General features: G+C 33.5%; 2 protein-coding genes and 1 long non-coding RNA gene across 5 annotated transcripts; 1 reads left to right on the top strand and 2 right to left on the bottom strand.

Annotated features, from left to right (window-relative positions):
- Positions 1 to 1,286: 1,286 nt before the first annotated feature.
- LOC139899549 (phosphoinositide phosphatase SAC8) lies at positions 1,287 to 8,814 on the bottom strand. 3 transcript variants are annotated; one of them, XM_071882379.1, is made up of 20 exons: positions 8,635 to 8,814; positions 8,384 to 8,458; positions 7,956 to 8,083; positions 7,771 to 7,862; positions 7,574 to 7,631; positions 7,329 to 7,385; positions 7,154 to 7,185; positions 6,876 to 6,958; positions 6,666 to 6,772; positions 6,325 to 6,411; positions 6,071 to 6,148; positions 5,818 to 5,882; positions 5,274 to 5,372; positions 4,980 to 5,082; positions 4,156 to 4,270; positions 3,723 to 3,795; positions 3,483 to 3,576; positions 3,267 to 3,353; positions 2,539 to 2,605; positions 1,287 to 2,009 (listed from the first exon to the last, which is right to left on the bottom strand). In XM_071882379.1, exons 1-20 carry the CDS (start codon positions 8,774 to 8,776, stop codon positions 1,885 to 1,887), a joined length of 1,767 nt encoding a protein of 588 aa, XP_071738480.1. In that variant the 5' UTR covers positions 8,777 to 8,814; the 3' UTR covers positions 1,287 to 1,884. The 3 variants fall into 3 exon arrangements, with proteins under 3 accessions (XP_071738480.1, XP_071738481.1, XP_071738479.1); XM_071882380.1 differs by having other exon boundaries at positions 1,288 to 2,012; positions 7,980 to 8,083; XM_071882378.1 differs by having other exon boundaries at positions 1,289 to 2,012.
- A 1,389-nt stretch (positions 8,815 to 10,203) lies between these two features.
- Positions 10,204 to 12,517, top strand: LOC139899548 (uncharacterized). The gene is made up of 5 exons (XR_011777561.1): positions 10,204 to 10,346; positions 10,693 to 10,785; positions 11,983 to 12,044; positions 12,155 to 12,213; positions 12,325 to 12,517. It is a non-coding gene; the product is annotated as an uncharacterized lncRNA (long non-coding RNA).
- Positions 12,518 to 13,184: 667 nt separating this feature from the next.
- Positions 13,185 to 20,002, bottom strand: LOC139899547 (probable AMP deaminase). Its single transcript, XM_071882377.1, has 20 exons — positions 19,647 to 20,002; positions 18,936 to 19,138; positions 18,673 to 18,838; positions 18,206 to 18,384; positions 18,057 to 18,108; positions 17,832 to 17,959; positions 17,543 to 17,722; positions 17,376 to 17,443; positions 17,122 to 17,264; positions 16,915 to 16,976; positions 16,559 to 16,672; positions 16,233 to 16,373; positions 15,765 to 15,917; positions 15,603 to 15,656; positions 15,363 to 15,473; positions 15,095 to 15,268; positions 14,518 to 14,598; positions 14,252 to 14,350; positions 13,765 to 13,887; positions 13,185 to 13,502 (listed from the first exon to the last, which is right to left on the bottom strand). The coding sequence occupies exons 1-19, from the start codon at positions 19,906 to 19,908 to the stop codon at positions 13,819 to 13,821; spliced, it is 2,439 nt and encodes an 812-aa protein (XP_071738478.1). The 5' UTR covers positions 19,909 to 20,002; the 3' UTR covers positions 13,185 to 13,502; positions 13,765 to 13,818.
- Positions 20,003 to 22,503: the final 2,501 nt, after the last annotated feature.

Genomic DNA, 22,503 nt, shown 5'->3' with positions numbered 1-22,503 from the left:
TCTATATGGGGTCAAGTTTATCGTATACACCGACCACAAAAGTCTCTAACATATTTTAAATCAAAAGCAACTAAATATGAGACAGCGTAGGTGGGTTGAGCTGCTAAATGATTATGATTGTGAAATCCGTTAACACCCGGGAAAAGCAAATGTGGTAGCCGATGCCTTGAGTCGAAAGGAAAGAGAACCTATTCGAGTAAAAGCTATGAACATGATTATTCATACTAATCTTACTACTCGAATAAAAGAGGCACAACAGGAGGTTTCGAAGGAAGGAATTTTTGGAAGGGAAATACCCAAAGGATTAGAAAAACAGCTTAATATTCGGGAAGACGGAACCAGGTATTTGGCTGAAAGAATTTGGGTACCAAAGAATGGGGATTTGAGAAAAGTGGTACTAGATGAAGCACATAAAACCAGATATTCAATACATCCTGGAGCGGAAAAAATGTACCAAGACCTCAAGAGAAACTTTTGGTGGCCAGGAATGAAGGCCGATATAGCCACATTTGTAGGGGCATGTTTGACTTGTTCTAAAGTCAAAGCTGAGCATCAGAAACCATCGGGTCTACTCCAACAACCTGAAATCCCAGAATGGAAATGGGAAAACATTACCATGGATTTCATTGCTAAGTTACCAAGAACCGCAGGTGGTTATGATATAATTTGGGTAATAGTCGATCGTCTTACTAAGTCAGTACACTTTCTGCCAATAAAAGAAGAGGATGGTATAGAGAAATTGGCACGATTATACCTGAAAGAAGTTGTTTCTAGACATGGTATACCAATCTCTATTATCTCTGATCGTGATAGCAGATTTACTTCCAGATTCTGGCAGGCATTACACGAAGCGTTGGGAACTCGTCTAGATTTAAGTACTGCCTATCATCCACAAACTGATGGGCAGAGTGAAAGGGCGATTCAGACACTCGAAGACATGCTACGATTATGTGTTATTGATTTTGGAAGTTGGGATCGACATCTACCGTTAGCTGAGTTTTCCTACAACAACAGCTATCATTCTAGTATTGAGACGACACCATTCGAGGCACTTTATGGTAGGAAGTGCAGGTCTCCAATTTGTTGGAGTGATGTGTGGGATAAACAGATTACAGGTCCGGAAATTATCCAAGAAACCACCGATAAAATCATTCAAATTCAGCAACGATTAAAAACAGGCCGGAGTCGACAAAAGAACTATGCTGAAAGGTTCAACATTATCTATAATTATCATTGATATATGTCAGTAACAGATGTACTTAACAAATGTCCTGAATAATGAAAAGTTCAACATTAATGTTTGAACCAATTAATTAAGAAACAATCGAACACACCCTAACTGAACAGTCAACTTTCAGCACAAAATTATTTAGTAATCAAGCTTTGTCTAATTGCGCTAGTCCCGAATGAATTGCTTTGTCAATACCAAACATCTCTTTGTATTCATACCTTTTGATTTTTAAAGACAAAAAGAAAACCATTTTTGCACAGTACTGGTAGTGAAATTTAGATATAGAAGTGATAGATACTTACGAGTTACAACCATAAAGAATTAGTTCCAACATACAATCCTGAAGCGAGATAATGTCAAGAGCAGATTAAGAAGCATCCCCAAAAGTTTTATTGTTCCACAAGTTGCTGGAATTCATATACAAGTCACCAACATTTATTATTATTCTACTGTAGCATGCCAAGAAAAAAGGTGATTCGGATCTATGACATCATTGCCAACTTGAGGTGAGGTTACCATGATGCACAGACAAGATAACCGAGCATTAAAACAATGAATGAAATTGACATGTATGAAACACAACTTAGTATTAGTATTACTATCAGTGTCTCTGTATGAGTATCAGCAGGAGCAGGAGCAGGAGCAGGAGCAGATTACAAAAGGCCGCACAAGCGAGGTCTAGAACAGATTTGTCTTCCATTTGATTTAACTAGAGCCATCATTCCAGCAGTTGCACTCACACATACTACAGATGATATCATACTCTGCGCATTTTGTCCTGCTGCAAATCAAATTTCCAACCCAACACCATTAATTAATTAATAACAACATGGATCTATCTATAAAATGAGATGATATCTAAATGTGACATGGAGTGGCCTGGGTGTGATTTTCATTCATCACCAACAGACAATAATAATAATTAATACTAATAATCACCAATAATACAGAAGGGTTAAAAGATAAAATGAATACACATATAGGGCTTTTGACGTTTGATAATGTCTGGAAATTTCAGTTTTATAATAGGAATAAAATACTTTCTGGGATGCGGTCACAACAAAACAACTTAGTAGTATATACTTTGGTGAAAACTGCTGCAGCAGCAGCAGCAGCAGCTGCTGCTGCTGCTATTATTATTATTATTATTATTATTATTATTATTATTATTATTATTATTATTATTATTATTATTATTATTCTGCCATATCAACAACATGAAGGATAATATACCCAAAGCATGAGAGGTATTTTTTTTTTTTAGATACATTAGGGAATAGTATTGAAAAATTGTTGAAAGTCAATACCTCGGTTAAGAGTGATGGATGTCACCGTCAACCCTCCGATCAATAAAGCTGATGCCACTGGAAACAACTGCCATATCACCCAAATTATTTAGTGTTTAGGGAGATGATGATGATGATGATATGTTAAATAAACGAAAGACAACCAGCCAATGTTTACAGGAAATGTGAAATCAGATGCTAACACCCCGCAGGTCCAACTTTAGCAAATTGCAACAATACAACAAAAAAAGGTCGTATGTCTGTCTACCTTTGACTAGCAGCATTGTTTGTTTTATGATCATAAGAAGATGAAAAGTTTGTCTAGTCTGACATTGGATTATATTATAGAGAAACATGAAATGTGAGAGCTATAAACAGCTTAAATTATTATTAGAGGAGGATACAATATTGATCCATTTACTCATCACATGTTGCATGTCATGATAGACCTGACGTGTCAAATGAATAACTTGGAAAAAAGTTGGCGTAGATAAAATTTGCCAAACAAATCAAAAGTTGTTCAAAGTTTATATTAAATCATAAAACCTCCTAGATCTCAAAATCATTAGCAAATATGGAGTAAAACGTATCCGAAAACAGTGCGTCTTGAGCCATTACCCAAGCCAGTCGACCCACCTATTTAGCCACCTCTAAGGCTTTAACTATCATCATCATCAATGAGCCTAGCAGTTGCATCATAATAAAAAAATATATATATATAAACGGGACATAAGTATGAGAGTACTGACAGTGCGTGATTCAAATTTATTTAGCTGGAATGGAGAAGGACCGATTGCATTGACAGTATAATTGCCACAAATGAGGTCTATCGCATCCTGAAAGAACAAGTAAAAATATGGAATGGAATATTACTCAACAAAAAAGATGAACACAACACATATAGTTGCTATCATCAACTGATGGCTGGCTATATGGTTATATAAATAAAAAAAAGCAGAGCTTGCCTGTCGTACTCCATCTTGGAAATTATTTAAATAATATCTTGAAAGAGCACTTATCCCATCTTTGATTAATCCAAAAATAGTTTGTTTCCCATATCTGCAAAATTTCATTTCCTAAAAAGCATCAACAAGAGGGAGGGAAACAACAGTAGAGCTACAGAGTCTCAATGCTTTCTTTCGATATTATTATTATTATTATTATTATTATTATTATTATTATTATTATTATATTATTATTATTACCTTACAATGTCCCCTTTCAGAGCATTGGTTCCAGAATACTCAAGACTGATCTCATCACCTTGATTTACCCACACTGTCAAAAAGTTCACACAATATTATCACAAGGAAATAAAGTTTGACTAAGGATATGACCTCCTCACATGTAAATAAAGAGCGAATTAGGTGGGTTTGACAAGTAGTCAAAATGGGCAACCTTTGCTACAGGTCAAAACGGTCAGGTAGGAATGACCCAATTCATTTAACTCGAAAAATATATTGGCGTAATTAGTGTATTAAAATATGGTCACAAACGGATTTAATTAATGACATATATATATTGGATGACTTTTTAGCTGTTTTCTTCTTATTTAACCCGGTAGAGATGGAAAAGTAACCCAATTAAAAATACATGGTTTCAACTCTCAAAATTATGAAATACTTGGCAACTACTTACAGTTCCTGAAGATCTCAAGATCTTCATCTCTTGTAAAAGTAGTAATGCTTTCTGAGGATGTTACTGCACACATCCGCTTTAACTGTTGATTCAAAGACATCCGTGCAAGATAGCTCTGCAATCACAAAAACAATTAATATTAATATATATCTAAGGTGACGCTGATAATCAATTATCTGATCCTTCTACAGGTAGCAAAATGGACTTGTGGAGCAAGCAGCTGGGTAACGAGTTAAAAACTGACTCTTTTTTTTGTTCGGGTCAGTTGGGTCCGATGGACTCACAAAATTCCAGAATTATCAACTTTTTTAAATGTAAGGGTGCAAACCAAAGTCCCACATCGGTCATGGGACAAAACAAATGTATGTATGTAAGTCTAAGGGGAAGTTCCTCTATCACCAATTGGTTTTAGAAAAGGATGAACTCATGGGCTTATATTACAGGACATTGCCTTAAATACAATTAAGGCATTAGATATGATTTCGTTAACGATAATAATCCCCCCCCCCCCCCCCCCCACACACACATACACACACAGCACACTCGTGGGATTGAGTAGCGTTGTTGTTAACCATGATAATCTGACATCAAATTACTTGCGAATCTTTAAGGATTAAAAGTACACTTCGAGCAACATGAGACCGTTTGTAACAATTCCCTTTAAGCTATTCTTCATTTAGCCAATTTGATGGCTAGAGATAAAGCATAACCAAATCAACGCATTCATACCTAAATGGGTCAAAAATTGCTACCTATATTGGATCCTTAAACAAATATTATTGTCTATCGAAAACTGTGTGAAGCTTAAAGATGATTTGTTGAACCTGAGTAACATTTGTTCGGTCAAGGCAATCAATACAATTGGAACGAATTACTCCTTTCTGCTCTGATACCAACTCTCCTCCTTGTGTGGTTTGGAGGAAGTATCTGCTTATCAGTCAGCAGCTGGAACAGTGAATATTTCAAATGGTAGTATTATGGAAAAACCAACCATCATAAATAGCTCCTTCATTTTATTTTTGTTCTTATTTATTTTATTTTAATAATTTTAATAATAAGAAGGAGACTATTTCAGGAAAACAATTTCAAAATTATATTTACTCAGGTTTTGCTAATACCCCTGTTTTTCAAAGTCATCAGCTATTTCATCGTAGAGAAGCTTCAAACTTTCAAAATTTGAGTTGCCACATCGTTGATGGAAGTCAAATGAGACATATCTGCATCAATAGCAAATTTGCATTAAAACTTCAATCTACTACTGAAATTAATATTCCTAATTATGAAATCAATACATAGTATGTTAGTCATCCCAATTTTAATATGTTGACAGTAAAATGAGTAGTGGAGCAAAACATCATCTTCACTTTACCATCAGTGTCAGACCTACATGGTCCACTTGGTATGCACGCATATGCCAAGCATCGATTGTTTTTCTAGTGCGAATTGTGTTAATTTAGCACATCCCCTGAACAATGCTTTTGTTATAATAACACATAAATCTGTCATCAGATGCAATGTATACCTATATTTAGATATGATGAATATCTGTTGTCACCCGTGTGTTTGCTACTTTGCTTTAATATGCAAACGAATTAAATCTAAGGTGTCAAGAACTCGAAATAAATAATATACAGTAATTTTGAACTACGCATAAAGAATCACCTAACATCTGGCAGCTTTTCCATTTCTGTGGCAAATGCTTGGTTCAAAAGGCCCTCGTTACCATGCTGCATGTTAGACAATACCTAATTATTAAGATTCATATGATGATTGTGGAGAACAAAACATTGATACTTACACAACATGGTGTTGAAAATTAGTCAAAGAGAAGGTCATTCATAATCAGAACACTCAACTTTAACGATATCAAGCCAATATATGGAATAACATTATGTCATTAAGTTGTAATGCTTACCTTATCAGTTAAGTCAACAGCAGTAGTATCTCCATATCTTTGCAAAAGATCATGAAAGTGGCGTTTCAAGACCATGGACTGTAAGCAAGCAGTTAATCAAATATGTGGTTATCAATAACTGCCCATCATATATTAGCATATTAACCAATCATTGCACACTTTAGAAAAATCATATTCATGTCGTATATATCATACTCTCATTATATAACAATTCATGAACTTAAGAACAACTATGCGATGACAGAATTCCATACCGTATCTTCATGCTCAATAACAGCAAGACTGGGCTTATAACTCAAATCAACAATTTGTTCCCACAGGAGTGGAATTGAACCCCGAACCTGAAATCAAAAGGCAACTTCCTTAATCGAACAATATAACATTCTCAATACGCCTTTAACAAAATATAACTACTAGGTCTACCAGTGGAATGTATTACCTAATAAAAAATGAAGGGACTTTATAGGGGATATGGTTCATAAGAAATATCAGCAATTGAACATTGATAGAACGCAAGAATTTATGTTCAGAAGAGCAAAGCAGCCAATATATGGAAGGCCAAAATCAGAAACTAAAAAAATAATAACATAATTACCTGCAAGAACGAAGACCTGAATCCATCATATTCCAATAACTGCTCGGTTTCAATAAAATTGGCAGCATCTCCTTCTAGATTCGCTCCGCGTCTCCACATTCTAGTACCTAATTCATTCATATTCATATCATATTCATATCAGATATATATAACTCAAACTACTAACATATATAAACTCCAAATTACTAATAGTTTTCATCTTAACCCTACCAAGACGCCTTGTGCATCGCCTTGATATTAATGTAATTGTGGATGTTACATTATTCAGTTTCAGCTGCCCCATCTGAAAGCTTAAATTCGCAGTTAAGGAAAAATATCATAAATGGACGATTTTTTAAACAGCAATCTTCTATTTAGATTTCCGGTGGTAAACAAATTATGTACTTATGTTATATGATATAGAGCAAAGACGTTATTATACAGAACAAGCCAAATGCACAAATACGATTATGTAAATGTGGCACTTTTAACAGTTAGAGAGGATATTTCCTTGTACGAGTGGCACAATAAAGTCATCAAGCTGCAGTAACAATACAAAAATATCAGAGAAGGTAATATTCACTCTCAAACATCATTACCATCTAAACGATCTATAAATAACAGTTTATGAAAGATAAACTGTAGGGTAGAATCAAATGGCCTCCTCCAAATTTACTATCTAACCTTATTCTCAATTAAATCCTCCAAGATATTCCTGTTCCAAACAAACCGTGGGTCAGCCTGAAATAACAGCAAACAAAAAGTTTTTTATCCTCAAGATCCGTCAATAAGAGTTGTTATTCTATATTACGACGCAAAATATAAGAAGGCCATTTTGAGTAGGTTTAATCAAGTGCCTGTACGTAATATGACATTGATGCTATATCTTGACCCAAAATTTCCAAAGAAACATAAGTGTGCGTGTGTACCTGCTTCCAAATTGGTTTACTCGTCCACCCATCGGTCATCTTATATCTTCTCTGCAAGCTGCAAGACATCAAGTCTCTTCAAAAATGAAAGGTTGTCTAAAATTTAAACCAAAATATAATGACAATCCCCCAAAATAACGTCATAGGATTGATATACTGAAAATATATAGGATGTCATCATAATTAAGAAAACATACTTTAATGTAATATCAGTTTCGTAGGAATAATACAAGCCAGGAGTCTCTTCCACAACTCTCAACAATGTCTGGAAGTAAGCCTCGTCTTTTTTCTGTATAATGACGTTTTATGTACCATTAAAGCTTAGAGCTTCAGAAAGTTCCTCACTGTTGGACGGAAACAGCGTACTGAAAGTTGAACTTACTTGCTGATTAGTTAAGTTTCTTACATCTCCATTACAAGATAAGAACTTCATAGATATAACCCTGGATACAGGGTAGCCAAGGTAAGTTCCAACCTCCTTGTGAGAAGTTATAACCAATACGTATGTTCCTATAGAAAGAACACAAAAGAAATAAGTTACACATGGCTAGTTCAAGATAAATTAACAATTGAGTTTGAACTAAATTTGAACATTATTGTTCAAGTAGCATTAATGAGCTCAAATCAATACTAGACTAGACTAGATTTATGTATTGATGAGTTTTATATGTAATTTTAATGACAAAAAAAGTAGTAAATTGTTTTAGAAAAGCTACAATTTTCAATGGCTATGTACAAACCTAATACAAATTTATGGATGCGTTATTAGTTATTAACTGAAAATTCAACAAGTAGAAGAAACAAGCACACCTGCAAGCAACCTAATAGTTCCAGCAACTCCGAATACATTATAAACTTTTGAAGCAGTTTCCAAATTAACTTCACCTGTTAAAAAAACAAAATACAGTACAAAGTTATTAACCTAAGTTCTAGTCAGAGATCATGATAATTAAACATCTAAAAGCTTTACTAGCATCTACTATCTAATCTAATTTAGGTTAGGAAATGAAAATAAAACAAAAATGAGGAGCATATTAATATTTAATAGAAATTAAACAAACCGCTAAGGTTATGAAAGCTTCCATCAGAACGAAGGATAAAAAATCCTTGATCCGGAAACTGAGGTGATCTGAAGACGAATCTATCTGTAAATTCGTGCAGCACAAGTTGGCTACATAGCTTGAAATGACGATTTTTTCCCATTTTGCAGGAAAAATCGAAAAGAGTTGAAAAGGAAGGAAATGATTGATGATTGAAGGAAAGGAAAGATGGTTTGCTTACAAATTTGTTTAAAATTATTAATGATTAAAATTAAAATGAAAAATTTGGAAAATAAAGAGTAATTTGAATTTGGGAGGATTAGATCAGCGTGGTTATCAAACCACTTACGAAACCAACCTACCAAGTACCAAGTAATACACCGTCAAACCATGAGCCTGGTGGTGACGGACATTTTAATGTGAAGGTTAAGAGTTCGCATTCACAAAGTTATTCTCATTCATGACTACGGAGGTTTGCCCGCAATGACTTCGGGCTGCTCGCAAAGCGAATAGTCGCCCTGGGATTAGCCAGTTCAAAAAATGGTTGAATACTCAAATTAAAAAAATAAGTAATACACCATCCAAAATCGATTAGACTAGTTTGAATGGAGACGGTCAGTTCAAAATATGGTTAGATAACTAGGTTAAAAAAAAGTAATACACCATCCAAAATCGATTAGACTAGTTTGTATGGACGTGACATGCACTTATTTTTAAAATGGAGATGGCAAAAGTGGTGTGTTGAGTGAGGTGTTTGGAGCTATGTGTCACATGGGTAACTAATGAGATGGTTTGTTGAGTGACGTTTTGAGTAATGTGTTAAAATATAATTGAAAGTTGGGTAGAAAGGTACATAAAAACAGAAATCGATCAACCAAACAATGACATGTGGCAACACTCCACTTTTTTCTCGTGCCACCAACACGGCGCACTAGAGGCGTGTTGGGTCCAAAATGGGGGTGAACACGTTGCGTTAAACATGGTCTTAAATGGTACACTTTTTGGTGATATAAATGAGAGTGTCAAATTTTAGTGAAAAACTTGAGTGGAAACGCCTCTTATTTTTACGTCAGATTCTTCTTGACGGACGTCATTTAACTAAAGTGTAACGCTACAAACAAGCTACCATGTTTCTGATTTATTCACAATTTTCGGTTTTAACCGAACCGAATTCGAATACGGTTTTCTGTTTCGGTTCAGTTTCGATTTTAAATTCAATTTTTAATTTCGCTCAATGAAATTTAAGTCACTTACACCGAATAAATCAAACTAATGAATACCCTACTTAAATATGCTAAATAAGAAAACAAATCATTGTGATGACCATTTACCAAAAATAAATATACGTTAGCAAGTACTATTAAAAGAAGAATGTCATCTTTAGATATTTTTAATAATAATAATAATAATAATAATAATAATAATAATAATAATAATAATAATAATAATAATAATAATAATAATTAATAATAGGTAGAATGTTTTTTCCCTTCGAAGGAACAAGTAATCTAATCTCATCTCATGCTCCAAGTAATTCAACGTGTTTCCTAACATTCTCAAAGTCAATGCCTTGCAACTCAAGAGATTATTAATGGCCCAGAGAGGCCCAACCCATATTAAATAGTACTGTACTCCGTTACAAACTGAACCGATAAAAAGAAACCCCAATTTTATCTGTTTAACTCCTTCAAACGTAAACACTTGTTGTTGTTCAATCGTCGTCCTTTTGTTAGGTACCCAAACTTTGATTTCTTGATTTTTTTATTTTTTGATTTGCGTTAGTTTTTCTCCCTTTTACTTTTGTATGCGATGTGCATGTCTGTTTAATTGTTTTCTGTTATTTCAGAACATATTAGGTATTGATTTTTATTAGATCTGGTAAAAAAAAAAAACGATATGCAAAAAAAAATTATATACCGTAATTTGTATCTACCGTCGATGTTCAAGATGATAATTCATGATAAGTAGAAAAAATAGATTTCGATATCACTCAATGAATTAGGGCAAAAGTTGTGTTAGGTTTGTTATTTTAATTTCTTATTAATTACAGTAAATAATGTTTGTTAATCTATGAATCAGGAAGCTGTGTGAGATTATGGCGGGAGGAAATTTTGTGCAACGTGTTATGTCATACCTTGTTAACGAAATCCTGGTTGATGGCCTTGCCAACAGGTTTAGAAATATTCATAATTATGTATTTTGATATTGACTTTTACTTTTGTTGATTTCGTTAATCTTTTATTGGTTTTGGATTGAAGATTAGGTTAGAATGAAATATTCTGTTTTATACAGTATGATTTTAGAAGGTTATTTGCGTGGAGTAGCTGGTTTTGATTGCTATAAATATAAATATGTTTATAGATAGAGCACTCTCTGTTCTGTTATCTTAATAGTTTAATAAGGTGGTCACTTGTGTGAGCCAATTGTTCCTGGGTAGAATAGAATGGCTTCTGTTGTGCTATGTTTGTTACTACAGTTGTAATGATGTTCTTATTAATGGCTAAGGTTCTATATTACAATCGGTCAGGTTGGACTTGGTTACTAATTGTTACTACAGTTGTAATGATGTTTTTATTAATGGCTAAGATTCTATATTACAATCGGTCAGGTTGGACTTGGTTACTAATTGTTACTATTAGGTATGAATTTCGTACACGGTATTGGTATCTTTTAGTCTTACTTTTGGCATTATCAATCACTTACATCATCCCATCTATTCTTTGATCTGTACTTGCTGGATGAAAGTTTGCTCTAAATATTTGTAAGGTTTGCTTTTGTAACTACTTGGCACTAAGAGACATATATATCACAAAATTATAGAAAAAGGAGACATATGTACGCAGAAGTTATAAGTGACTTTTAGTCATGTGTAAACATGTATAGGACACAAGTGAAATGGGATTCACAATTATTTCAATCCCATGAATACATACACCATGTTTCATTGCAGAGGTATCAAAGTCATGTTAGATCTATAACTGAAATCACCACATTCTATGCTGCTTCCTGGACTTGTTTGTTTTTTGTATCTCTCTTTCTTTCTATATGCAAAAGACTTAAAGTTGGACTGTATAAAGTAGTTGTGCTGTTTTGATGATTGATGTTATTTATGTGCCTCATTCTGACATTCTAAAAAACAAAAAAGTAGTGTAGCATAAAAACCATTTTGAACACAAATGTTGCATGTGCAACTAGCTATATAACGATGAGAGGCTTTTCATTTTGAACTTATTTACAAAGAACATTTTCATAGTTGTTGGCCATCAGTTTTTTTAACCAGGGTATACTTGTATTTTCTTATTGTTGTGATTTAAGAAACTTTTTTTCTTTTATTATACTATTATGCTGACAATTGGTCCTCATTCTCAGCCGAGCGTTTCAGCGATTTGCTGTGAGGACTTCAAAGTCGTTGGAAGAAATGTCAAGCATAGGTATTTTTTCATATATATAAGCATCACGTGTTCCCTTTAGTTTGTTAGATAGATTTAACATTTGGTTTTCGCCCATTAATATAATTGTGTTACTGGCTCTTGTTTTGCAGCTGCAAAAAAGAAACAGGAAATTGCTGACCAGGTTAAGGAAATGTCTCGGAATTTTGAGGTTGGGGAGCCTTTTTATTCTTTCTTTTTTTTTTTTTTTTTTTAGTTGGTGAACAATGAAAATATATATTCTTGATATGTAAACTGACTTTTGTGTTTTTGCATGCTGCAGTCCAAGAACCATTAATGGTAGAAAGCCATCAGTTTTAGTATTGTATGTATAATGATGAAAGCACTTTGTAAGTTGAAGCTGTTGCAGTTGTCTCAGCAGTTGTAATGTTGACGAATAATTTTGTAATCTCTTTTGTTTTTATCCCAACAATATTAAAGATTAGTGTGATAACGTGGCTTGATTTGAAGAATCATTTTCAAGTTTTGCATTAATGGTATTATTATATGACTATTTTCATATATTATATATTCTATAATCCTGGGTGTCTCTACTAATGAGTTATCTAGAAGAAGATGAAGAGGAGGAAAATTTTGGGGGTTTATAAAAGTTCACTTGACTACTAATCAATATCTAGCACTGATATTGAGATTGCTTGCTTAAAAGTTAAACCTGAAAAAACACTTGTTCTTTTTGGCTGCACTTAATTAGAGCTAATGCGAGTTTTGGTAAACATACAAGTAAAACTAATAGAAGATTAAAATTAATTAAAATAAAATAACATGTCAAATACAGTATAAAAATAGAAGGTAAATAATAAGATGATGGTGATGATGCATGCGATGTTTCATTGCATATTAAAATGTTAAATGCTCATCTTCTACTAGAAAAAATATTCAACAATAGCCTTAAGGGCTACGTTTAAGCTTATCAAATTTAAGTTTAAAAACTCTGATTAATTAATTACAAAGTATAAAAATTCCTTTTTTTAATATGGATATTCCTTTTTTATATGATTTGAGGATTAATGTTATTCATGGCAGGAGTGTGTTATATAAATGGAGTAAAATTAAATTTGGTAAGCTTAAACGTAGCCCTAAGGGCTACGTTTATCATTTTCCTTGTAATAAATACAGTAAAAATGGTAGAAAATGATAGTTTTGATTGAGATTATCCAAGTGTCTAAAAGCCACTACGAGTGACTGACTGAAAGTAAGTAGTAAAAGCCAGGAAGAGCAAAATAATAAAGACTCCTTGAGTTACAATTTAGTTGCACTTAAACGGGTGAACCCACCCACCCAGGTTGACATAAAGCTTTCACTCAACTCCGGAGTTGAGTTGACCCACAATTGAATTGAATTTAATAATGATAATAATAATAATAATAATAGCAGGCAGCTCTTAAGAAGCTTCAGCCTTCATCAAAGGGGGCATACCAAGTCTCTTAATTAAGCTCCCTCCTACAATACAATAATAATTACCATCATCTATGTTGTCAAAAGTTGATCACACCAACAGCAGACATAATCCCTTAACTATCCTCGCCAGTTTACAAAATGAAAAAAAAAAGGAAAAAAAAAAAAAAAAAAAAAAAACTAAAGCCAACAATGACGAATCGTCTGTTTTGGGTTGTGTTTCTCTTTTACAAACATGTATTTTTTATAATTGTATGATGATGTCTTGTTGACATGACAAGCACCAAAAAGAATAATAAAAACGCACCTCTACAAAACCACTACAAATGGAATGGCATGGCATGGCATGGGTGGCATACAGCTAAGTCTCAATGTAATGAGGCAAAGGTGCCTTCTTTAAGTAAATTTGCTGCATCTCCTCTCTCCAGATCTGTGCATCACGCCCACCCAATGTAACTAGAGTCAGATTACATTTTCCAGCAACAGCATATCAATATCATTAATGCCATGATAGTTAGTTAGTTAAATAACCTTAATAATAATAATGTTTTAATATGATCAACAGTTAAAGCAAAATGACTGACAGACGAACATTTTTAAAGATCGTGATGACGATGATGATGAATAGGGATTTAAAACATGTTATTTACAAACTACAATATTCTTGCCACATCTTCGAGATTACGCATAAGTATAATAAAGCCAACTCACAGAACCCGTGATAATTTTTACGTAGTAATAGTGGGGATAAGAAAGAAAGTGGGAGAAAAGATGATGAAGAATTGAAAACAAACCATATCACGAAACTCGAGTCGGATGTAGGGCACATTTGTCTTGTGAATATCATTTCCTTCTGGTCCTTTCTTGTAGTACTCCTGCCCAATCCAATGAGACTGCTTCCAATATAACGACAACCAAACAAACATATTACTCATCAGTTACCTGATATGGTTTGCGCACCAAATCAAAGAAAGAAAGAAAAAAACGATCACTTATTCACTTGTTTTATCTGATCTTAGTCGACCAAACCTTGTTTGAAGGATGAAAATTGTGTGTTTACCTTCAAAGCATGTGAGAAACCTGATTGATACACTGAATTACGAGCAATCTCACAGAGATCACAAGAGCTTAATTTCCATACCTGTAAAACATTTTTAAGTTACTTAGCAGCATATCATCATCATCATCATCTTCTAAATGCATCATCAAACACTAACTAAAGTGGCAACATAATAGACACGTTGGTTAACGGGTGGGTGGTCTAAAATGGATGTGGCCTCAAATGGGTCATCAATAGTAAATGTAGAAAAATGCATTGGGTCATCAATAGTAAATGTAGAAAAATGCATTGGGTCCGCTTGTGTTGTCTCACCACCCACTACTTTTTGACCATTTTCATGATTACAAAATCATAATCATAATCATAATCATAATTAATATTAATGATAGAAGTGTATATCATCTTCAACTAAACACTTCATCAGGATGCTGAATCATTTTGACTAACTTCTAACAAACTTTCTCCCATTTGACCCATGTGAGATGAAACCCAGCATGCACAAATTGACCCATTCAGAAGTAAATATTTCAAAAAAATGTCTGCATCTTAATAAAAAGAAAGGCAAAGCAATGCTTACAGAAGCAGCAATGCTGTACTCCTCCACCAATGGTTCTTTTGTTAAGTGGATTTGCAATGGGTCATCCGTAGATAGTGATACATTAAGCCCTCGTTGGAAAAATGTTGGGAAAGGGTTCCGTTGATAATCCAGAAATAACGAGTTGTTGCTCAAAGGAGACATACACAGACCAATCTGACCCAACAAAGTAAACAGCCATAATATTACCTTTAATTTATATACTACTTCTACAAATATAAATAGTAACCGTTTTGTGATTGATAGATACCTGGGCAAGGTAGTACAAGTATTGAAGTACAGGAGACTTTCTAAGGTTGATCCCATGTGCAATGTTGTGAGTTGTAAGGAATGCAGCAGCAAGATGGTCAACGTCACCGGCCTGATCGATACGATACATAACATAGATAAAAAAAAAAAAAAAATCATAAGGTAAAGTCAACAATCGTTATACAAATTAATAAATAACAAAGTTTGAGGGTGGGTTCTGCTAGCATGCAGCAATGCATACCTCCCCGCAATGAGGGCGAAATCTTATGATATTCATGCCTTTTGATTCACGAAGCTGTGACATAAAATCAGTATAATCGTAATTTTCGTAAATTAAGAATCGACATATATATCTTTTTGACAGTTACAAAATATATATATGTGAATTGTTTATGATACTTGCCTTATTAAGTGTATACAGGTTGGCATAACAATAGTAGACATAGTATGCAAAGGCAGGGTTAAACTGATTGGTCCATTGTTCCGGTGTTGGCATGTGCTTTGTAGGTCGTCGTTCTGGCTTGCTCTCATCATCCACCAAATCCAATCCTACAACCTGCCATTTTATATTTTTATAGTTATATTTATATTTATATTTATATTTATATTTATAATATAATAATAATAATAATAATAATAATAATAATAATAATAATATTAACAATAATAATAATATTAATGCATTAGATTAGAATACTACTATACTATACTGGATCAATAATGAACAATGGGACAATAAAAGTAGTAATATAATCTTGTAAACAAAATCTACCGAAATAGACAGATATGAAGCTTTGAACAAGGGTGCAGCACAAGCAAAACAAAACTGTAATTAATTTTTTTTAAGAGTCATGCATCGATAGATACATACCTGTTTCAAGAAAACATGCAACTGAGGATGTGACTCTGGGTCAACAGTAACCTCGAAGAGAGGAAGGAATATATTGTCAAGAATGGTCTGAAACGATGTGACAATACCCATTCCCTTGTATATATTGTAAAGTCGAGGCAGCTGGAAATAAAAAAAGTAAGGAGGTTCAGACTTAATAAGCAAATAAACATATAATTCGGAATGAGTAGTGATCGCAAACAAGTTGTTAGCATTGATTTGAATTTGACATAGCTGCGACATTTGAAAGTAAAAATTAAAGCCCACAAAAAGGCAATTTAAATTGATTGTGTAATGTAAATATATACCTGAATCAGCCACACAACATTATCACTGTAAAGTTCATTATTCACAATCCAACTAGCCAAATTGTCCCACTCACTTTGCTTTCTCCCATAAATGGATATTCTGTATTCAGCCATCTGTACAAGCAAACATCAATCAATCAATCAACCAATTTTCAATTTTATTCAAAATAAAATATGTCTTGGAACTACACCATCACCAACACCAACAACAACCAGGGTGCAACTACAGCAGATAGATGATGAGACTCAGTTTAGTAGTAGTATATATCACGGCAACTGAACAAGTGATGTAATTGTAAGGGACATAAATCGTACAAAAAAACCTATATCGTGAAACCATGCAAATCACAACTTACTTGATATTTACTCGCCTCAAGATCTGTGAATACTTGCTTTGTTAACTCGGCAAGAAAGCGTCCTGAAAACAGTACCAATATATTTAACAAGTTTATTATTATTATTATTATTATTATTATTATTATTATTATTATTATGGTATGGTATTGAATGTCTGATTGCATATATAGGAGGTTGAAAAGGATGAAAGCAGGTTACGTACGTACCCTGGATCAAATTATCTTGTTTTAAGAAAATCTCGCGAAGCCTACTCTGACCACAGGGATTGTATTTGAGATTAAATTTGTCAAAACGATGAAACGTGCTCTTGTCTGCATGCACGTCTAACAGATCAACATTCAGGTCGTAACTGCATCATCACCATCATCAATTCATACAACCATTAGACTGACTGACTGACTGACTGACTAACACAACTTTTGAGCTTTATACCAAAACCAATCTAATCTAATCTACTTACCCAGTTAAATCCAAGCTCTCAAAAACTTCTCTTAAAGTCATGTACGTTCCATCCCGAAATATTACAACCTGATAATATATATAAGTATAATCAATAAACAAATAAAAAGCAGACAAGAATTATAGAATTTAATACAACAACAACAACAACAAAGATTAACAAAGCACCTCATCAGGTTCTTTCCTCAACTTGGACTTTATGAACCTCAACAGATGTTTTTGGTTCATGCATGCAGAATGATGAACATGAGTATCGACTTTCCTGACATTATAAAAGTCACGATGGGGTGCACTTTTTTGAGCTAGAAATTCTTTGTCCGCGTTTAGCATCAAATGAAGGTTGAATTTCTAGATATTATGGAGATTCGAAATAAAAGCATATATATCAAACTCAGATGATACAGCTTCTTATCACTCAAGTAAATATAAATTGCAAAACACGATAACTTTATATCACCTGTTCGAGGAGACCAAGGCGGTGATGGCATACTGTTCGTGTATCCCCAGCAGCCATGACTTTAAGGATGTGATGCAGGTCAGTGAAATAAGTCGTTGCATCAGCAACAGGAAAAAGCTTTTCTTTCGCTGAAGAACAAAAAAAAAAAAAAAAGACATTAATTGAGTACCACAATTAACGACATTAATTATGTACGTACCACCATTAAGAATTACAAAAACTTACAATCTTTATTTGCGTACACATGAATTACTCCATCTTCCATTTCAAAATAGTGCTGTAAGGTCAATAAAACTTATATCAACAAACAAACAAACAAACATCATTGTTTCAATTTCATAATGATTTCAAACAAATGTAACAAAATAACTCACATCAGACTTAATCTCAGGAGTATAACCAAAAGGATTTGGATTACGTTTAGGAGTACTGGGATCAGATATGACCTCTTTCTCCCATGGAGGAATGCTTTCCCTGAACACATAACACTCTCTCATTTCAAGGCACACCTGTAAAGACGTGTACACCTCCTCCTCCTCAACTGACGGTATCTCTGCAACAATTACTCATTCATTCATTCTACTACTCATTAAAAAACTAAGCTAACTGCAACAATCATCATCATACTCTCTAATGTTTGTGGAGTATAACTGTTTAGTATAGTACATATATGTGATTGAGTGATTGATTGATTGATTGATTGATTGATTGATAGGCATCTAACAAGTAACAAGAAATTATTATTAAGTAAATCAATATTTATTTATGATTTCAACATAGCAGCAGTAGCAAGTAGTAACATAAAACAAGAAGCAATTATCTGAATATGATGAGTAGCTACCATATGGACTAATCCTAAGGTGTGTGAAGGTTTCTGGCTCAGGCTCCTTTCTAAGAATATCAGCAGCAACAGGATCAGGTTGAGCTAGAGTATGTGAACGCATCAAAGTAGCCAATTTTATGGGCACTTTTTCACCATTTGCATTAGCATTTGCACTCTCTGGGCCCTGCTCATTTGATGTGGTCAGAACATATTTAGTAAACCAAAAAACAGAACATGAGTCGTATCATACATAAAATGAAAGAAAACTCTCAAAGGTTTACCAGGGTGTTCCCGTTGGTGTGTAGGTATGTAGGATCTGAATTATTATTAAGATTTTCATTCAAGTTAACATCTTCATCGGATCCTTCTTCTTCTACAGTTTCAAAGGCACTTGCAGAAGAACCACCAACTGGAGACTTTGGTGAAGCCCCTCTAAGTATGAGTGAAGCTCTCTTGGACAATCCTGTTGGGGCAGTAGCTTTTCCTACAACCATTTTTATTAGGAGCCGAGCAGCAGTCAAGCATTTTTTTTTTAAAAAAAAAAAAAAAAAAAAAATTAACTTCCAATTTTAAACAACAACAGAAACAAGTCCACCATAATTAAAAGCCATTGTAAGTAAAGCAAGATATAACACTTTATTTATACTATAAAACAATATATGGATTAATGCCAAGTAGGCATTCATCACGAATATAATGATAATTATAAATATAAATATAAAATAAATTATAATTAGATTAGATTAGATGTAGCAATAATAATAGACACTTAATCCCCAAAAACTGACCACACAACAAAAATGACCTAAGTCAATGGTTTTAACAGTACCGTGTATATCATATTATTAGAGTATATTATACAAACAAAACCAGTGAATCATAAAATTATACAACAACTTTACTATGATTTTTACAAATTACTAACAAATTCATTCAGTAACATAATAACAACAAATTTCATACAGAATACAGAAATAAAATCATGTGTATACCTTCATGAAGCGTTTGAAGTCTAGGCAATCCCACCGGAATAGAATCATCAGTTTTCCGGGAGACCTGGCTCCGGCGACTATTGTACTTGTTGGGGTAATGCTGCAACAAGTCATCTTCAATATCTTCTCTTTCTTTCTCAACAGTCTTTGCAAACTCCAATAACTGATTTAGGGTTTTACGGTGCATATAGTATGCGGAAACAGCCACAAATGAAGCTCCAAATAGTGCCGCCATAGCTAGATGCAATGCATAATCATCCATTTTCTTACTCTGTTTGAAATGCCTCTCAATTTGTGTGTTTGTATAATACAGATGAATGATGATGAATAGATGAAGATGATGATAATGATGTGAATGTCTGAGAATATGAGAATAAAACCCTCCTGAGTGAGTGAGATATATAAGTAGAATTTTTTTGTAAAGTTTGATTTTGTGATAAAAATGTTTAAATGGGTCCCTTTAACTTTGGACAATGGTTGCCAGTGGTCCTTGAATTATTTTATAAAAAATCTAATCCCACGTGTTAAATACAATCGGAGAACGGATATTTTCGATTTTTTTGTCTGGTCATTTTCATCGAACACACACACAAAAAAAACATTATTGCATTTTGGCCGGAAAAAATTATGTGAATACTCTTTATTTTTTTACCTACTGATTTATACTTAATTTATTATTACTATATTAATGTCCATTAAAAATTCTGTTAAATTTTAGTAACTTGTAAATTTATCATTTTTAAGTGTTTTGCAATTTCCACTCCCTTTTGTCTTCCCTTTACTTTTTTCCCTCCCTATTATAATAATAAAATAATAAAACTATAAAAACACAAGTAACTCTATGAAGGCCTCCAACCTAATCAAAATCAAACAAGGCTCTCACTAAATCCTTAGATTAATCAATACCCCTTACCAAAATCAATTCAAACCAATAAAAAAACACAACAATTCACCGGAGTTCGGACGTTAACAAACCAAACAAATACGGAGTAATGGATATAATAAAACTCAAACCTTTCATCCTAATTATAGCAGTCTAAAATTCTGGTCCCCAATTCAAACAAATAACACATATAATTAAAATGAAATGAAACAAAAATTCAAACAAAATGATGCATCGACGAATCCCAATAAACACCACTATTGATGATCTCCATAAATTGTGGAAATTCAACAATGCTTTGTTAAAATGAATCCATGGTCCCATTAATAAAATGTCATTTGCCTTGCACAAAAAACAAATTCGATTGTGTTAACTCTAACGCTTTGTAAAAAACAGAAGAACCAACAAAAAGAAGCATGAATTCGAAGAATTCAAATGTTAGCGGTGTAACAGCATAAATCAACAAAAGTTTACAATGAAATTGATAGAACTGTCGTCGCCTACAGTTTTATATATCGTGAGAGTTAGACCTAAAAGATGTCCTAAATCGCTGATGAAATAGTGAACTAACAGTGCCACCTAAATCGGAGATCATTGGCCAACTTATAGTCATATGAGACAATCTCGTCCGGTCGATGGCTATTCATTATTTCGTATTTATAATCTATGTTTGATGATTATACATGTTTAGGGTTTGGAGTAAAACTTTTGATTATTGTATAGTAAGAGAGTGAGATTTTGTTTATTTCTTGTTCATAATCTATAAACTAAAATGTCAGGGTTTTGAGATTTTTAACTGAATGAGCTAAATACTTACGCAATGGTGTTTGAGAAAGTTGAGCTTGAATTGAATTAATTTGGTTTGCAGGTAGGGCGAAAGAGGAATAGAATATGAAAGATACATTGATGTGTTTACTCTCATGTGCATGGTACATGTAAAAACTTATGGGATCGATTTTTTAACGGACGTAACTGACATAGACCATGGGGCATTACAAGTGAAATCCACAAGGATCATTCACGTTGAAAGAACACATGGACCATATACCAGTGATAACAAAAAGGGTCCATCCACACATTTTTTTCTTTTGCTTATGCCACATTCTTCATCCGTACTTCTCGTCTTCAAAATAGTACCATAAACACTGTCAAATCCTTTTGTCTTCCTTTTTTCTTACTTTCACGTGTACAATAAATGGATATTGACGAATAAAGGGCTAAAATAAATTAGTCTTTGTGTCACGAACGCACGATAGACATGATTGAAATTTTAGTCAGTCATTATGTTTTAATGTTGATGCGGTGTTAGAGGTGGTTGTTAAGAAGTTCAGTCATTCGATCACGATAATGAGTGATGTTATGATTGTATATTGGTTTTTTTACTCTTGTATGAGAGGACCTAAGTGAAGAATATAGTGGTGTTGATTGTTTTATACTCGTAAATAATTAATTAAGAAGATGATTGTGCGTGATAAAGTATTTAAGGTATTTATTGGATGTGTGATGTTGTAATGATCATTGTCACAACGTTGATAAGAAGATGTTGATTTGGTTTGTGATGATTGGTGTCGGTTTAAAGTAAAAAAAAAATGGGTTTTTGTTAATTGAAAATGATGCGGACCACTGAATTGTAATCTACTCATATACTCATATTGTGTGACGCTTATGTTTGTCAGACAACAATCGTCGATTTATTGGTGACTTGACTGACTCTTAGAGCCTAGATTAAATTCCAGGCAGGATTTAAAACCCATGAAAATTTTGATTCTACCATTTTTCATGGCGTCTATTATTATTTTTATTTTGTATTTTTAATATATTTTTTAAAAAAAAACTTTTTCCTACTTAAAGGCCGGAGGTCCTCTCGGAAACAATCTCTTTATCCGTCGAATAAAGAGAGGGATGACTTTCTCTACTCTTGAGAGGGTTTCACTCTGGGTGGAGAAATGACTTGTCTTTATTCTCGGATAGGGG

This window comes from Rutidosis leptorrhynchoides, chromosome 3 (assembly GCF_046630445.1).
Source record: "Rutidosis leptorrhynchoides isolate AG116_Rl617_1_P2 chromosome 3, CSIRO_AGI_Rlap_v1, whole genome shotgun sequence".
NCBI lineage: Eukaryota > Viridiplantae > Streptophyta > Magnoliopsida > Asterales > Asteraceae > Rutidosis > Rutidosis leptorrhynchoides.
This window is presented reverse-complemented; position numbering and strand designations above follow the sequence as displayed.

Coding starts and splice junctions, on each gene's coding strand:
- LOC139899549 (XM_071882378.1), bottom strand. CDS start 8,776: ATGGGAAAAAATCGTCATTTCAAGCTATGTAGCCAACTTGTGCTGCAC. Junction 8,084..8,383: donor AACTATTAGGTTGCTTGCAG/GTGTGCTTGTTT, acceptor TTCTTTCTATAG/GAACATACGTATTGGTTATA. Junction 7,632..7,770: donor GAAACTGATATTACATTAAA/GTATGTTTTCTT, acceptor GATGTCTTGCAG/CTTGCAGAGAAGATATAAGA.
- LOC139899547 (XM_071882377.1), bottom strand. CDS start 19,908: ATGGATGATTATGCATTGCATCTAGCTATGGCGGCACTATTTGGAGCT. Junction 19,139..19,646: donor ACTTCAAACGCTTCATGAAG/GTATACACATGA, acceptor AAATGGTTGTAG/GAAAAGCTACTGCCCCAACA. Junction 17,265..17,375: donor GAGAGCTTGGATTTAACTGG/GTAAGTAGATTA, acceptor GTGATGATGCAG/TTACGACCTGAATGTTGATC.